This window comes from Trichoplusia ni, chromosome 12 (genome assembly GCF_003590095.1).
Source record: "Trichoplusia ni isolate ovarian cell line Hi5 chromosome 12, tn1, whole genome shotgun sequence".
Taxonomy (NCBI): domain Eukaryota; kingdom Metazoa; phylum Arthropoda; class Insecta; order Lepidoptera; family Noctuidae; genus Trichoplusia; species Trichoplusia ni.
Genome location: NC_039489.1, coordinates 2,070,993 through 2,088,883, shown reverse-complemented (window position 1 = coordinate 2,088,883; position 17,891 = coordinate 2,070,993). Strand labels below are relative to the sequence as shown.

Sequence of the window (17,891 nt, the reverse complement as noted above, 5' to 3'; positions counted from 1 at the left end):
AAAGTAGAACTCCTATTGGTGTGAGTGAGACAGCGCTCTACATTGTGTAGAGCGACATCTCGCTTCCACGACTCCAACAGTTTCATTTTGAAAGGTGGTTTATGCGCCCAGGTACCTCGAGATAAGCTTGGTAGGGGGTGTTATCGTAATGGGACGGAACACGCGAGGATCGACGAGGATAACGCTTTGATGTAGAGCACCTATCTTACAAATCATTATATTCGGAATAATTATTTGTGTTCTGTTTGAAGTGATCGTGTTATAGTAAAAGTAATTGGGAAAGAAGTATTGGAAAGTTGCTTCGGTACTCTTTGAGGGATGTTGTCCAGCTGTGGACGCCTTTTCGTGTTGCCTGATCTGTTTTTACTGTTCTCCAAGATTTTTTTCCTTAATGAGGAGGCAGTTAATGATCAACGCTTTTGCTAATGAATTCTTATCATATTTTTCTGATTCGTTACGAGGTGATCTTTGAGTGTTTGTCAGTGGTGTCTCAATGTGCATAAGAAAGTTCACATAACTTTAATAGACTAGGAACGAATCTGAAATCATGTGAAGATGAACCCGGTATTGTAATTGCAAAGCTCCTTGTGGTATAATATTCATATCCTTAGAACTATTAATAATGATGATAAATGACAAGTGCTTGTACATATCGTGTAACAACATGAATATTTGCGCTTATCACCAAATAAACCTCGTCTCCTTCAGGGAATATATCAATCAAGATTCAACCCTTATACATAATCTCAACACAACGACACACGTATTATCACATACACATCCCATCCACAATCACTTGCTCACCTATTAAATATTCATCTCGAAGCTCCTCGTAACAGTTAACCCTGAAAACGCGACGGCGGGGCCAAAGCGGCCATACACGACGTAGGACAGACTCCCACGGGTGCGATTCCTAAGGCCATTGTACAACGGCCGGCGATAATTAATGTATTTGTAACACGAACCTTATTAGCCGGATGCGAGATAGTTTAGTGTTGCTCCATTATGAATAACGACGCCAATAAAACAACAAACAAGATACGTATATTCAATTTCAAGTTTTCACAAAATCCGATGGACTCAACTTAAATGTTCTTTCAGATTAATCCTCGGCTTGAATTTCGCTTGTATTTCTAATTAATAATTTTATCTCGACCCCAACCAATATCGTTTACGTAACCCAAAATCAGTAGCGAGACCTCTAAGAACCGCCAGCTTAGTATTAATCTCAAACGAACCAGAAAACGATACAACAAAAGCTCGCTTCTATTTTACAACACAATACTTTCACACTTAAACATAAACCGGGGAACGAATACAATAAACAAATTTATTATACTCCGCGGAAAAATAAAAGTGGATAAAACCTCAGGTACGGGGTACAACATAGTCGTGCACATTCAAAGGGTGGGGGGTCGTGTATCGCGTGCCACTGACACCGGAACCAAGCCTTTTTTCTCAGCAATCCTTTGTTGGACTTCCTTCAGCAAAGGGGGGTCATCTAAGGGGTTAGGGAGAGCTGTATTGTGCGGGGTCAATTTGAATATTCAAGTATGGGGCACGCTTCGTAAACGATGTCAATGGCTGGCATGTGGAGTGATTTTTCTAGTTAGGGACGCAGCCCGGTCGAACAATTAGGTTTAATATGCGCTTATATTTAAGGACGTCGCTTTTTTAGGGTTAATTTTGTTTTTGTTTTGGTATTTTTATTAAACTAGGGTGGGGTTGCTTGGATGTTGTGCTATGAAGACATATACATACGTAGGTACATGCAAAATAAAAATTGTACAGGCTAAGTTTTGAATTACGAAAACAACGGATTTTAATCAAATACAAAGTCTACATAGCCTTATTATTCAGGCAACCTCAAGAACAAACAGAATAATTAGAAACCATTTGTTTAACTTAACGAATCTTAATTCAATGAAAATAAATTCTAATACAAGTATATACAGTTTTCATCACAACAACAACCTACTATCATCATCATCATCAGATCTTAAAGTAGCTGTTGTCGAAGCGAGAAAGCACACTATACGGCTTATAGAGATATTTCCCTTCCACCACAAGAGATTATTACGAAGAAAAACTTGAAATAGATGTCATTAGGTCCCATTAAAAAACATGTTTTTTTTTGTGAGGTCGCGGTCGGTTGTAGGTTTTATTCATTATATTTAGTCATAGTCATTGTGCCAGTCAATCTACAAAAATGGGCTATTTGTTTAAATTAGTTTTATTTTCTATTAACTTTGACCTCCGCTATCCAATTACTGTTAGATTCATATCTTAAATTAGACCAGGTTATCTTGGCAATAACATTAAATTACTTTATTTTACGAAATTGCATATTAGACGCATACATGTTTATTTTAAGCAAAAATTAAGTACAACAATAAAAAGCGCATATAAAAATAAATTGCATTTAATTCAAAAATAAATACACAAAATGAAAATGAGCATTCAAATAAATTAATGTTATTTAACGTTGAAAATTCGACAAAAATAAAGTTGGCATTTAAAATGAGTCTTAATTTATTTAAAAAAATAAATAAATGAACTCAAAAATAATTTAGTGTTACATTTTAAATGAAAAATGTTAACTGTGTGAAATGGTACTTGATAACTTAGGTACTTTTGTAAGTGACTTGCTCGTGTGAATGTTATGTAAACATGGTTCCGTATCTAAGTGATATTATACCTGAGATTAAGTTGATAACTTAATGTATGTACGCTCGTAGACTTTGGAAGCATTTGCTAGAGTTTAACATAATCTGTGGTTGTATTACATAATATTCCCTTTATCACCTGAGTTTCTAAGAATTGAAATAATGTCGTGGCGATAGTAATATCAGAAATAGAGCTTTTAGACAATTTTAACGCGTTTTAGAGATTTGCACCCGAGTTTTTGCGGCACCACTGTCACCTTTTGGAACAATAGATGCAGTTTACGCTGTTTATTGTGAAATTTATTAACTTTCTTATACAATGAACATGGATATTTTCTATGTTGCAATAGCATTACGAAGATAAATTAAAGAAAAAACATGTGTCCTTTATCCATTAGCAATGCTCACACAGTTCACAAATTCATGTAAATGAGTTTGAAACTACGATTAATGTCCTCTTTCAATAAAATTTAATCAATGCATGCAACGTTACTGATCATAGTTCTGCAACTGAATGCTTTGAATCGTACGTCGGATGAGCAATTATATTGACGACCGCACCGGTCTGGCAGACCGCGTCTGAGACGCTCTAGACCTAAACCCACCCTAGACCTTTCAGACCCATTCGTCTGTACAAGATCAAAGCGTGTTCGTGCACCTACTATGTTTCATTTAATACAGACAATATAATTTTGGAAAACTTAAGCAACCTTACCCGTAATTATTAATTGTTTCAATTGTGAAGTGAATAGTACCACTTTTGGTAACTTTTATGATAATTTCATTTATTACCCTTATCACTTTTAGAACTTTTTCATTGCTGAATTGTTGTTTCCTCTAAATACTTGCAACATTAGCCCTGTGTATGCTGTTCTGACTTTCATCCTTATAAATATAAATAAATGTAATTAATTTATTCCAAATACAATCTAACTTTTATTCGTTTTCCACAGTCCGGGATCACACATCACACCACCTGATCAGATTAAGACACTCCAGGCACCTAGAAGGGTACATGCCGATACGAACATCATCGTCTGTAAGTACTACATACAATCACCTCATCATCTTCATCTACCATCACCCAAACCCAACAGCTTAATCCCCATAGATTTCAAGTTATTTTAATGCTTCTTTTAAAATCCTATGTGTTTTGCATGACTATTATAAGTAATTCAAAATTTAATAATAACATTTAGCACTCACGGATTAACGTAAGTGAAAACTAACAATCTTTAAATTTAATCCAAAAAGCATTTCCCGGAAAAAATGAAGGTACTTATTATAAATTATATGTGTATTTTATTTTTAAATGTTCATTTTACTGCACGCCATTTTTTCAACAATTCTCAAATTACACATCGGGACAAAATAATGCGACAGTAAATAACAATATTGTGTTTGTTTATGTCGTATAGTTTTGTTCTGTTTTACAAAATTAAAATATGTTTTTCGTATTGTTAATTTTAATAATTGTTTATTGTTTTACTACCATTGCATGTTGGCTCGTATAGAAATGTTAATTCAATTTAATCATAACTAGATGTCGAGAGACCGTTAAAAATATTTTGGAAGTAAATTGTATGTTTGCGTGATTAGATGTTTTGTCTAGACAGCATGCAATGTAACGTAAATAATTACTTAAAGTTTATTTGTTTGGTAGGTCTCGCTAATTTCAACAGTATTTTTTTGTGTCTATTTCGATTCTTACAATGAAAAAAAAAAATACTTGGATTGTAAGAATCAAAATAGATATAATATATTCAAACTCTCCGGTGTCATAAAAGTTCTTCTAACCACATTTTTTTTGTGGTGTTACTAAAGGAACCAAAATAAATCACTGTCTAAATTTGAGCGGGACCTTCCATGGTTTATGTAGATATATTGTGTAGCCCAAAATTGACGTAGAGGCACGGCCTGACGCGGTTTCAGTTTGTACCTGCGACGCCGAAACTCGCGGTTAAGGATAACCACAAACCGCTGTTTACTGAATGCCTGAACTACAGGCCGACCGTCAAGGAGGAGCAATCGGTCGGCACATATGTATTCACAGTAAGTTTTTGTTCATATTTCCTTAATTTTAATTTGTATGGGAAGAGGCTGGCAAAAATGGCTTGTCCAGTTTTGGGTTAATGCACTGGTATTCATTTAATATCAGTGTTTAAGCAATAATCTGCCCGGAAATGTATCTAAGCAAAAATAAATTGCTACATGAAGTGCTTCAATTGTCAGATACCACTGGAAGATTAAGTGATCCAAGGTTTTAAGATGAATTTTAAGTGAAAAGGATACCCAGATAAACAGACGTAGAAAAAATGATTGGTATTTTAAATAAGAGAGTTCCCAATTTCATACGTCAAATGGACGATTAACATGTACCATTAAGATGTCAGTAGAAATTTCACAGCTAATGAAATTTACAAAAAAAAAACAGTATACTGAGTAAGAATTTCGGTAAGATTTATTCAGATGTCAGCGTCTCAGTTACAAAGCAGATAGACATAATACAATAAAGGGCAATTTGTAAGGAAAATCTCTCTCAATTAGATACAAGCTACAGGGACATAAATTCCCCGAATCCCAGAACTTGTAGTGACATAATACTCTAAGAATTGAGAGAAAATATATTGTTTATCCGTTTGTGAAATCGACTTCCGATTTTCGTTTGATCAATCACTTAATGTTTCATGCCTCAAATGTGTACCGTGTCGAACTAAAATATTGCCTCCTTATATCTTCAGAATATATTTTGTGAATTTTGCACGCCTCTCACTTGGATAGGGAAATGGAGTGTTTCTTTGATTTTATTGAGGAGTGTTTTAGGAAGGAAAATGCATTGAAAGTGTTTATGGGTTTCGATGCTCAGATTTTCTGATAGTTGTTTGATGTATAATGCAAATATCTTTGACTGCGCGGATAGCCAAGCGGCTGAGGTCACCACGATAAACCACAGCGTGTCGCGGGTTCGATCCCCGCGTTGGAGAAGCATTTGTGTGCGATTGCGACTGCGATTTTAAAGACAAAATCCGTAGAAAATCTTGCCAATATAGGCCCAAAAAGTATGATTAAAGATTTCAACTACTACGGACTTGTATTAATCTCGGTTTAATTCTAGGTACACGCAGAAGACAGAGATCCTCCTGAAATGGGTGGAACGGTGACGTACAAGTTCGTCTCCACTCCTGGTGAAAAGGAGAGATTTCATGTCGACCCTGAAACAGGGAAAATTACTACGGCCGATGTAAGTATACCATATTTCTTTATAATATCATTGACTTCTTAATCTTGGTGGATATAATGGTCAGGGGCGTGTCTGACTCTTACCAAATACAACATGGAAAGTGTGGTTTTCTAAGATGCTACTTAAGTCCTTTAACTTGTTTTAAAAAAGGCGTGCCATGAAAAATATATTTCAAGATTTTTTTAAAATATAAATTATACAATCTATCTTTCTTCGACAGAAGAATTACCTTTATTTACGAAATTTTAATTTGATGCCTAATATTTATTCTTTGCAACAATTCTATTTCCAATTTCACATTAGCTTAAACCAGTCTTGTTGGAAGTAAGGTAGGTGATGGACCATTTACCCTAGATGTTATAGACAATATTCATACTAATAAAGTTAAAATACTACAGATATTCGACCATGATGAACCGTCCAGAGAAAAAGAAGCGTATATCACAGTGCGGGCCAGTGACAACGGCCAGCCACAATTAGACGATGCGTGTACCATCAAAATTATTATAGAAGACGTCAATGATAACCAACCTGTGTTCGACAAAGTTGTAAGTATTGTATTCTAGTATCTTTTTAATGAAACTAAAGGCATACTACTATCTCCTAGTAATATTATTGCAGTTGTAAAAGAGATCATCTCTTACTACTGCAAGAGTCAATTGTTGTATGTCTAGCATCAACTCTAAACGAAGTATAAAATCTAGTTCCAAAGGAAATGTGTCTCCAATTTTGTGTCGAACATTTTCCATATGATCTATTTTTGGAATGTAGTGTACTGTCTGTATTATTACTTATTCTATTTGAACGACGAACTTAATGATCTGTTTCTGTTACAATGTATCGAGGATTTGACTTGTGTGATTTTTTTAATTAACGTTTCCTTCTTACTTTCGTTTTGTACTGTTAGCTTCGACTGGCAGCTGATAATTTCCCTTAATTGTGACTAATTAACTGTTCGTTCATTAGCCTCAAAACGTGGCGCAGACTATATTAACGCTTGCCTGTTTTTCAAAGGTCTTCCGAGGAGATGTCTGGAAGGTTTGTCCAAATGAGAGAATTTCACAAAACAGAGAGATCCGCACAAATAAAATGTCATAAAATTGCAATTATAACTTGTATAATATGTATATTTCATCGATTGTTACCATTCGTATTTATTTCTAAGTCTTATGTAAAAGTTTTTGAAACATGGTACCAATCGATATTAAGTACGTTTTTTTTTGAAAAATATTCTATTTCTCTACTTGCATGTTGCTGCATGTCTGTTTAGGACCATAAGCCGCCGCTCAAGGCGTTATTGGTAATAATATTTTTATGTGTTTCGTGTGTTTCAATACACTTTCTTTGCACATTTGTAGTTGGTGTGTTTTTTTAGCTAGGCTGCTCTTTCCCCCTAGGCGCATTTTATCACACTGCACGATTATAATTATTTTGGAAAAATCTTTCTCTAAGCTTTGGGCATGCTTCGCGTAGAACATGTCTTTAGTTCTGATCTATAAACTGTGTCAAACGAATTTCACCTTCTTTCTTTTAAGGTATCGAATTGGAGGAAGAAATACTACTTTGTGTAACCACAGCTCAACAAATTTTAAACGAACATACAGGTCCTACAAATCCAGCCCAAACGTGGGCTAAAGTCACAACAGCCCCTTTTTACTTTTTAAATTAACATGTATTTTTATGTAAACAGTCGTATTCGGAGTCAGTTCCTCAAGACCTGCCCAGCGGGAGAGAGGTGATGAGGATATCTGCGACCGACATCGACGATGGCAACAATTCCATTGTACACTACAGTCTGGACTCCAACTCGCCGGACCAAGCGTATTTTTATATAGACCCGGACAACGGAGTTATATTTTTAAACAAAACTATTGATGTGAGTGCGGCTTCCTGTTATTTCTATTCTAGTTATTCTTATTATCCTCGTCATTCATCATTATGATAATAAATATCATTGTTTTTAAGATGATTGTTAGAAATAATAGTTTCATGGAACTCAAGTCAATTGATTATATCACAAATATCATTATGCAATCCAAGTTTTCGTTTAAAATATTTTATTGAATTTCCGCAACAGAATTCTTATCGTAACCATTACGAATACGTAACTAAGTTATATTTTGTAAACATTTCTTACACGTGTAAACTAATTAATATATTTCCTTTGGTACAGAAAGCGCCAGGGTATAAGTTTAAACTAAGCGCGATAGTTAAAGATATGGGGACCCCTCCTCAACAAAGTTCTATAACTTTAGACATACAAGTTGTGGAGTCTAATAAGAAAAGCCCATCGTTCATAGAAGTACCTGATGAACCGATAAGATTAAAAGAGAACTATTCGGATTTCAACACCCCTATCGCGACGGTGCGGGCTGTGTAAGTATCTAAATCTCTTATTTTATATTCAGTATACTTAATTATAGATATCCGTCAATACCGTATCTTTTATGACAGTCTTGATTTTGATTCTACATTATTTTTTTTAATAAATTTTCGATTACCTATCCTATCAAACCTATGAGGAGGAATGACGAGTTCGTTTTCATGAATTGTACCTGACTATTCTGTTAACTTTCATAAACAAATAAATCAATCTCATAATTTTATAATCATTGATATTATTCCCAAACTTAACTTCTGTTCTATCAAGTCCTTCAAAATTACCATTCTCAAAAGCCTTCATTACAATATTAGCCTCTGTATTAGTTGAATATTTTTCGTTAATGTCTGTTTTATTGTAACTCAAAGTTTTCAAAGTTTTAATGTTCTCTCAAGAAGTTTGGGTTTAACAGCAAGTGGCGACCGCCATTATAATATTTGGGCCTAATCTTACATTAATTGTTACGTAGGTGGGCTACGGCGAATATTCGCGATGTCGGCCTTTAGGGTCTTAGTTTATGTTTCGGTATGGTAAAAGTTTTGCTTAAGTTAGGTTTAAATACATATTATATTTTGAATAGATTACGGTGTTAATGGCGTACATGGTTATATGATATTAATTATTTAACGCAGTATAAGAGTTATTAAAACTTTTAAGAAGAAGTTTAATTAATATCTAAAGTGAATCTTGTTTTGTTCCGACTGACGTCCCTATATGGCATAATAGTCGTATATGCCGTAGTATAGTCGTATAAAGATCTAGGGAGAAGGGAGAGATTTTAATTCAAATTTTCTCAATAATTAAACAAGTTTCTGGTCCTTTCTAGAAAATTTTAAACCTCATCATGCACTTTCTAAATAATACCTATAACTTCAGGTCAAATATAGCTGAAGAGAAGAAACTCCAGTTTGAGCTGGTCCAAGGTCAAACGGAGCAGACTAACAAATGGCACACTTTTGTGTTGGAGCCCGAAGCAGACTCCGCGTATATCAAGCTTGGAAACCATCTGGATTACGAGAAGATCACCGATTATACGCTAACTGTTAGGATACAGGTATGGTCCATAGCATTTAACAAAACTTTAAATTTAAAAGAATCGAAAAAACATCTGAACCTGTAGTTGAGTGGTTGTCAGCACGAGAAACCCACTGACGGCAAACGTGTCGCGGGTTCGATCCCAGCGTAAGATCAGCGTTTGATCCACAAATGCTTGTTCTGAGTCCTGGCTATCTTTGGGCATTAGACTTAAATTAAAACGAAAAAAACTGTTGTATAAAAAATAACTGTACAAAACATCTTTATTTCCAGAACAACTACAAATTAGCAGCTGAAACGATAATCCAGATAGAAGTTGAAGATGTGAACGACAATATCCCTATATTCAGTGAAATCCGTTCAGGCAGTGTACTTGAAAACGAGAACCCAGGAACACCGGTCATGCAAGTCCGTGCCTTCGACTCCGATGGCACATCAGCCAACAACCAAATCACCTACGAGCTTGGAGATCCATCTGACCCATTCGCAATTGACAGCATCACTGGGAATATCACCACTCTCAAAATCTTTGACAGGGAAGAAAGGAGTTTTTATAATATTAAGATTATCGCGACTGACAATTCTGAGTCTGCTTTGATTCCTGGCAAACATAATGCTGGTCAACAAGTGTTCTTGATTGAGATAGCTGATAAGAATGATAACCCACCTCGGTTTACTCAAGACACGTACGTAGCAGAGTCGATCGCTGAGAATGCTAATATTAATGAGCTGGTCACTGTTGTTAGTGCTTTGGATACCGATACAGGTAAGAATGACGTTAAAGATGAAATGTTTACTATTGTAGAATAACTTGTGATTTAACTATTGCAAGATATTTTATTTCAAAACTAGATAAACCACCTAGTACATTTGACATTAACTAACATGAAGTATAGTTAATTCGAGTTTTTCTATCAACTGTTTCTTGATGTTGGAAACACCTAATTTGTTGACTATTATTCCTATATTTTTAACCGTATCGCTTATATGCCTGTCCAGTATATCTTAGTTAATTAAAAAAATATGTTCTCCATTATTTCTGACCTTCCTCTGATCATTACTAACATAAAATCTTCTTCAACAGCCTCTGTAGTAACATACAGCATCGTCGCCGGCAACACTTACGACGCCTTCGTCATTCGGAACTTCACTGGCGAAATACGAGTTAACAACGAACTTGACTACGAAAACATAACGAGTTACAGCCTCGACGTCAGAGCATTTGACGGCATTTACGAAGATTATGCCAAAGTAATAATTAATATTGAGAATTTGAACGACAACCCACCTGTGTTCTTGGCTAATTATACTAAGACAATTGAAGAGGAGAAACTTTATGAAGGCTGTATTGTCAAGGTCAGTATTGTGATATTTAAACCTGATTAATCTATTTTAGTCTTTGATTCAGATGTGTCTCAATGAATGGATGGTTAATTAATTGAAACCGAAGGTGTCTTTCGAATATTATATAATATAGTTTACAAATAATTAACGAAGATGAACGACTTTAAAAACAATAAGAATTGTACGTGTCCGATACGATGGACGAAATGTCAAAAAAGGAAGAAAAATTACATCATCAGTCGAAACTCAACCTTACTAAAACCAAATAAAGTTAATTATCAAGCTGTACCTTGTAAAAAATCCAATAATATATTTATTCCTACAGGTTGAAGCCTACGATCCGGACATCAAAGACCGGAATGCCCCTCAAAACATTGTTTACTCCTTAGTGAAGCATGAACAAAAGGAGTTCTTACAAATTGACAACGATGGCTGTCTTCGGCTGACGAAACCGTTGGACAGAGATCAGCCTCTAGGGTTCACGAGATGGCAGATCCTGATCATGGCTGCCGACCATGGCGGACGACTAGGATCTGACAGTTTAAGATCAACCACAGAAGTTATCCTGGAACTGACTGATATCAACGATAATGCACCGTTTTTGACTAATGTAAGTGGTTTGTTCTTTATGTATTGGTGTGGAAGATTTTTCTTCTAGATTTGGACTGGTTCAGCACAATTGAGACTTGACAGAGACTTGTCTGATAACAATAGTGGATTGATAGATATATCGATGTGTTTAATAGAAATGACCTGGCCTAAATTGATCGGTACAGGGTTAAGTAGGGTGAGAAAAACAATAGGTCGAAACGCTAATGGAGTGTTTTCATGAATTCTAGCATCTTGTAAATATTAATGGTTGTTCTTAAAAGACTTTTGCCCACTAGCATACCCCACTGCTGGTCAGTGGTTCTACACATGTTACAGTCTAGAAATCAAAGTAGGTATTACCCAAAATTTTATTTCACAAACTGTTCGGCACTTCAGTTAATTTCAGTAATTTGTATCTATTGGCGCCAATTACTCTGTTTAATTAATTATCTGGGCTAATTAAGCGAGATAGATTTTAACATGAAAGCAAAATGCTAACCAGCTGAAGTTCTAAAATTCTTGGAAATTCCAATATGAACAGTATCCAGATCATATTTTGTTATGAAACGTAATTAGCATTCACTGGTTTGGTGTTATAATTATATTTTGTAGTTAGTTTTAATATTTTCAAGCCCTACCCGGCAACAAATTATCAGTATTTTTCAAAATTACGCTAGCAATAACATTCGACTACGATTTGGTTAATTTCTTGAATTTTAAAGCACTGCCTTTTTTCTTATTGATCAGCCAAAAAAGATACGTGTCTAATATTTCAATTATGAAACTGAAGGAATACATTTATACTTTTTTTACCCAAGTACCTAAAATGACAAGGAAAAATAAATAGACAAAGCCAATCATTATCATATCACCGTCTACTGTCTATGAGGTCTACTCCTCCCCAAAAGAGTCATAGACAGTATAATATATATCCTGAAACACAATTAATATACATAAGCATTGAATATGAAGTGTAAGCGAACTAATGGTCCTCATATATTCCATCACGCCACATATGATTGATCGCTATTCTGATAGAGTGCGGACAAGTGGAACTATCTATCAAAATTGACACTAAAACAATACGTAATAATGTTTAAGAATAACGTCGGTTTATGTAAAGAATTGGTATGGGTTTTTTGGGCGGTTGTGATTGATTTTGGTCTGTTTTTCTATGTCTAGATACAAGCATGCTAGCTAATAAGGTATGTTTAGGAGTTTTCTAAACCTATTTCCGGAGTTGAGCTAATATTTGGAGGTTAAAGTAAAAAGTATCAAAGTAAATCGATCTCAGTGGCGTGCACTTGGAGAGGCCTATGTCCAGCAGTGGACTGGGATAGGCTGATGATGATGATGATGATGATGAAGTAAAAAGAAACGTTATCTTGTAGGCCAAATGTCTGCTTAGGTTCATTATGACCAGAATTCTAAAAGTAAGAACCAAAACAAGTTCTTTCTGTATCATTATCATCCTTGCCTCATTCTGACTGTTTCGGGGTCGGCTTCCTTATTTATTTTCTCTGTTTTGGAAAGCAGCAAAACACAAAAAAATACAGGTTGATAAGATTGACTGAACGTTTTCTTTTTCTCAGCGTTATTTTTACTGAAACCAAATTCGATATTTCGATAATTCGAATTATTGTGTAAACCGATTCAGCTGAGTACATGTTGAATAAACCAACAGACTATCTGACCTCCTACTCATAAACTGAATTGTCATTCAAATCATTCATAAATATTCCAATCATAAAAAATACTTAGTAAAAACAGACAGATAATAAAAACCTCATGTTTCGCCCCACAATAGATGGCGCCACTGGCATTCATTTAAAACAGTAATAATGTTTAGTGGTAGTAAACTTTAAAACGTACCATTAAAGTAGGAATAAATAGAAACAATAGCCGGAGTAACTTGGATATTCTCTTCAATTTATTACCAAGTCTTATCCAGTATTGTTTAAGAAAACATCGTTAACAAACTATTTTATCCTTTGCTATCTCGCGGGCATTAAATAAGCAACCAATAAAGCTGTGTTTCTACTGTTGTCTTCATACAAACAGAAAAAAGTTAACGTACCAAATAGACTAGACAAGAACATCCTTATCTAACAAAAAAAAGAATTTAGTCCAACAGACAGGTTTCCAATAAACATTGGATACGTTTACGAGCAAGTGATGTTACCAACTCCCAGGACCATACATTTATCATCTAAAGTGCTTTAAATCTTTATTTTTAATGATTTCATAAAATGAAAAATACTTATTCAATATTTTTTAATGATAAGATTTAGTTAAAAACCCAAATATAAAAAAGAACAGTTCATACGAGGGGTTTAAAAAATATGAACTTAAAAGAAACTCAATCTTAGGAACTATATTTATAAACCTCTATTATACTTTCAGAGTCACTGAAACCCGATTAATAAGTCCAAGTTAGTTTTAGTTGGTACTTTCAAAAGATCGCAATTTCACCTTAAAACTATCGACACTTAACAGTCTCCTTTGGAAGAATTGCTAACGATAAATTTTAGTAGCTGCACCAGTATACGTACTAGATACCATTAGTTTTATCTACTTTTAGTTTATTCGTATTTGTACTCTAAAATTCAAAGTTTATTTCATTGTAAACAGGTTGTTTAATGCTTCGAAGTTCTTTTACTGAGAGATTCTATTTATAAATAACCTAAGGAACAAAGTGCCTTCTAGAATTTAGCTTAGCCAGTATTGAACCTTTATAAGCTAGGTTTCTGTTTAAAGACCACTCCCGTTTGTAATATTTTTACAGACATTGTTATAATATTTAATCGAAGAAAAATCAAAGCTTCACGTTTAAATTACATCCAAATTAGAACACTCATTCCGATTGTTGAATTAAACAACTTTAACCTTCCGGCACTTAAAGCCAGTCGTTTTATGGTCCCAAACCCTTAAAATATCCATATTACAGTTTGAACTGGGACAATTGGTTGGGTCCATTTCAAATTCAACCATCCGGGTTGGATGAGAGGCCTTGGATTAAGAGCAAATGTTATCTGGCGCCGCAGAATCGTTTGCTCTGAGAATCTCGGTGTGCATGTCAGCGTTTATTCATTTGCCGATAATGTCACCTTACTAAGCATAATCTACGGCTTTGAGCTGATGTGTAATGTGTAGGGGGACTTCTATGTGAGAATTAAGGATTTCGTGTCTGTTTTGATTCAGTAGTTTGGAAACAAATTGTTCTTCCTTGTTCGTACGAGTTTGAGGAAACAATCAAGCCAAAAACTTTCGAGATTGTACTATCTCGAAAGTATTTACAGAAACTAATATCTAGTTAGGAATTAGTGAAGTCGTAACAACCCGTGCCCTTGGCGACAGGCCAAGAAAAATAAAGACAAAACAAAAGCGTATCCTTTACGAAGTACCCTCAAATTTTCAATTATCTCCTTAAGATGGGATATGAATTCCCATTTTATTTACATTTTATACCCGAACCTTTCCATATTGCCAATAAATCAGGTACCTCGGTACCTCCATCGCACGTTACATTATATTATGTAAATTTAACGCTTTATTTTACCTCGTGTTTGTGTGTATGTCACTTGAAATCCTTTTGACGCGGGTAAGAATAACAGCTTACGTTTCTGTGGACACAACGTTATTTTTATTTAGTCCCTGTCTATAGAAGCCTTTTAGATTTAGCTTATGGAAGAGGATTTACCAAAACAGATATTGTTGGACCACACTCTGTAATTTAATATTCAATTTAGTGTCTCCAAAATAGCGAATTTAGGAGTACTGAAACCTGAATATCACAACAATCTAGTTTTTATGGGATAACCACTACACATTCAAAAAGGTTAGAACGAAACTTTACGCATGACACGACGTAGTGAACCCTCTAACCCTTACTAATTAAACCGCCAATCTAATGAACAATTCCCAAATAATACTGAAACCCGAAAATAAAAATGTAAAGCGAATTCCTTTTTCCACTTAAATGTTAACTTGATACGCATTGAAAAGGGCCAGTTGTCAATTTTTTATGCAAATCTCATACCTATGGGTGTTCAATATCTTATTTTGGGAGGATCCCTTGGTCCTCAGTTTTGGGAAGGGTTGGTTAATTTCCATTCCGGAGGTCTGAATGGTCCTCTCGAGAGCTTTGGACGGAGAAATCAGAGTCATCCTCATGTGACGGCGGCCTGTTGGTTTCTGTAACGAGGTTTTATTTATATTTAGGGTTTGTTTACTGGCATTTTGGTGCCAGGGTATATATAGTAGATTTTCTTCAACTATTTTCGGACGCGGAAAAATTCCAGTGTATTTTTTTCCTAGTGAATCAGTTTCTTACTTAATCGATTCATATGGAAAGAAGACTGCTCAGAATACTATACGTATCTTCAGGTTTTAGTGCTTTTAGAATATTTTGATCGAGGTCTCGAGTTTTACCGTATACAATGTCTGCCTCAAGAAGTTATGTAAGAATATTTATTCGGCTACTTAATATTCAGTGCGCTCATGGAATGTCGAAGAATTTAGAAAAATTATGCACAAATACATGTTAACCAAAAAGCTTACAATAAACTTCTTGTTATATGAAGGTCATTGCTAATTTGATTACAAAATTTTCTTATGAAAGAAAACTGTGGACTTATCAATTTGGTACGTAACTATGTTGGGTTTTTGCTCTGACGTCATAGGACCTTGGTAGAAGGCAGTTTATGATGTAACAGTCAGATGATATCGATGCCGAATATTTAGCAGAAATGCGCATTTTTTAGCTCCCAATACTGTACCAATATTCTAAACAAATAGGACAAAAAATTGGCTGGAGTAAAACGGTTTGCGATTTATTTCTCAAATGCTCTGGACATTTGTGTTGCCAAAATATAAAACTTAGCACAGAACAAGGATTATCTATAGTACATTTATTTAGATATACTGAAGGTTTTATAAACGAGCTTGCAAGTTCAATGTACTTTAACCCCATATTAATAAAGTCTATTTTTCAACAGACCCAGCCAGTAATTTGGTACGAGAATGAGCCTCCCGGCCAGGTAGTGATCCTGACCGCTAAGGACTACGATTCCACTGAAAATGGACCTCCTTTCACCTTCGCCCTGAACGAGTCTGCCTCATTTGATATCAGATCCAAATTCCATATACAAGGTAAGCCCTAATTTGACCTAATATTAAATTAATATAAAGAAGATTAATCCCGAACGACAAAGCTTGGTGAGTTTGGATGTCTTTCGGGACAAAATCGGAACAACCAGCAATGGAGGTGCCTTTAAACCAGAGCAAACGTTCTGGTAGATGTTAAATATGCAAACTGCTGAAATTGCTGAATTCAGTTTTAAGCGGGTTCTACAGATAAGCCTCCAAGTGGCTCTTTCTGAAATTATAGTTATGAAACTTAAATAACATGTCTATTCAATAAAAAGATTCTTCCATAACTGGTCTACAAGTACGTAACGACGGTACAAAGTTACACGAACCACCCAAATCAGATCAAAGACATGTCTGAGAAAGTCCGACCACAATAGACCAATCCACACGAATTCCTATAAACTGTGAACTGGCACTGAATTGCTAACTTTCCCGATACGTCTTTGGAGCGATTCCATTCCGTTTCAATTCGTCCTATTCGAGACGCCTGAAATTTTCCGAGAGAAGCCCAAAATCGAGTTTCGATCAATTAGTGTAGTTAACATGCAATAAATGGCGTGCCAAGCCTAAGAACAACTTTGTTTGCGAAGTGCCAATTCAATTTTGGTCCCCTCCATTTTGGATGGCGTGTTGATAATTTTGTATACGCTTTCAACTTGTATTTAGATATTTCGAGTTATTTTTGGATAATTAGGTATTCATTGTTGAGGAACTCGTAGGTAATATATACTATAATAAATAAGTAACTAAAATAAGTGTAATATACTGCCGGTTATACCGGTTATAGTCTGAAAGCTATGATTTCTAGTTATTCCCGTACAAAATTTCATCAAAGTTGGTTAAGCGGGTCAGCAATAAAAGCCTAATAAAGAAAACTCAAATTCGCACATAATAAGTTATTTTTTAATTACTTACTTGTATAACACAGATTTACAATAGTTGCTTTTTATATTGATTTATCAATCACCTCGTCTGTCGCCATGACCGATTTCTTCAACGTAATAGTGAGGTGACGTAGTAGAGTAACAAGGATACGAGATTCTAAAATATTTATCAAATATCTGTTACTAACTAATAATAGCCCAGACACAAGACATAGTTAACATTTACGTTTTAATTCTTATGTTTTCATTTACTTTAAATCCTTTCATACTCGTATCTATTCTCATAGTTTTTGTCTTTCATAATATATGTGAGGTTTATTTATCTGAAAGTATATCTTTTAGAAAATCTCATTCTTTTTTTTAATTCCTCAAAATAACTCTTTAATATAAAATGCGTATTAATAATGAAACCAGTCGAGCAAAACATATCCTTTTAAAATAAGCATTACGTATCTAACAAATTCATTCCCCTTTTTGCCTAACATTTCAGTTACACAATTCTGACATAATACCCCAAAAAGTAAGCTTTAAAAAAATATTATTAGCCGTCTCTGGTATTCCACGTAAGTCCTTTTAAATGTCAGTCAAAAAACTGTCAG

General features: G+C 34.8%; 1 protein-coding gene across 2 annotated transcripts in view; it reads left to right on the top strand.

Moving 5' to 3' along the window:
* Positions 1 to 17,891, top strand: part of LOC113499480 (DE-cadherin) — a 519,450-nt gene that overhangs the window by 478,230 nt on the left and 23,329 nt on the right. For both annotated transcript variants that reach the window (XM_026879984.1, XM_026879985.1), the window contains 11 exons: positions 3,620 to 3,705; positions 4,599 to 4,718; positions 5,782 to 5,907; positions 6,306 to 6,455; positions 7,598 to 7,783; positions 8,081 to 8,283; positions 9,164 to 9,341; positions 9,596 to 10,088; positions 10,407 to 10,678; positions 10,992 to 11,276; positions 16,255 to 16,408. In XM_026879984.1, coding sequence (XP_026735785.1) covers positions 3,620 to 3,705; positions 4,599 to 4,718; positions 5,782 to 5,907; positions 6,306 to 6,455; positions 7,598 to 7,783; positions 8,081 to 8,283; positions 9,164 to 9,341; positions 9,596 to 10,088; positions 10,407 to 10,678; positions 10,992 to 11,276; positions 16,255 to 16,408 — 2,253 coding nt within the window. The remainder of the gene's footprint in view (positions 1 to 3,619; positions 3,706 to 4,598; positions 4,719 to 5,781; positions 5,908 to 6,305; positions 6,456 to 7,597; positions 7,784 to 8,080; positions 8,284 to 9,163; positions 9,342 to 9,595; positions 10,089 to 10,406; positions 10,679 to 10,991; positions 11,277 to 16,254; positions 16,409 to 17,891) is intronic.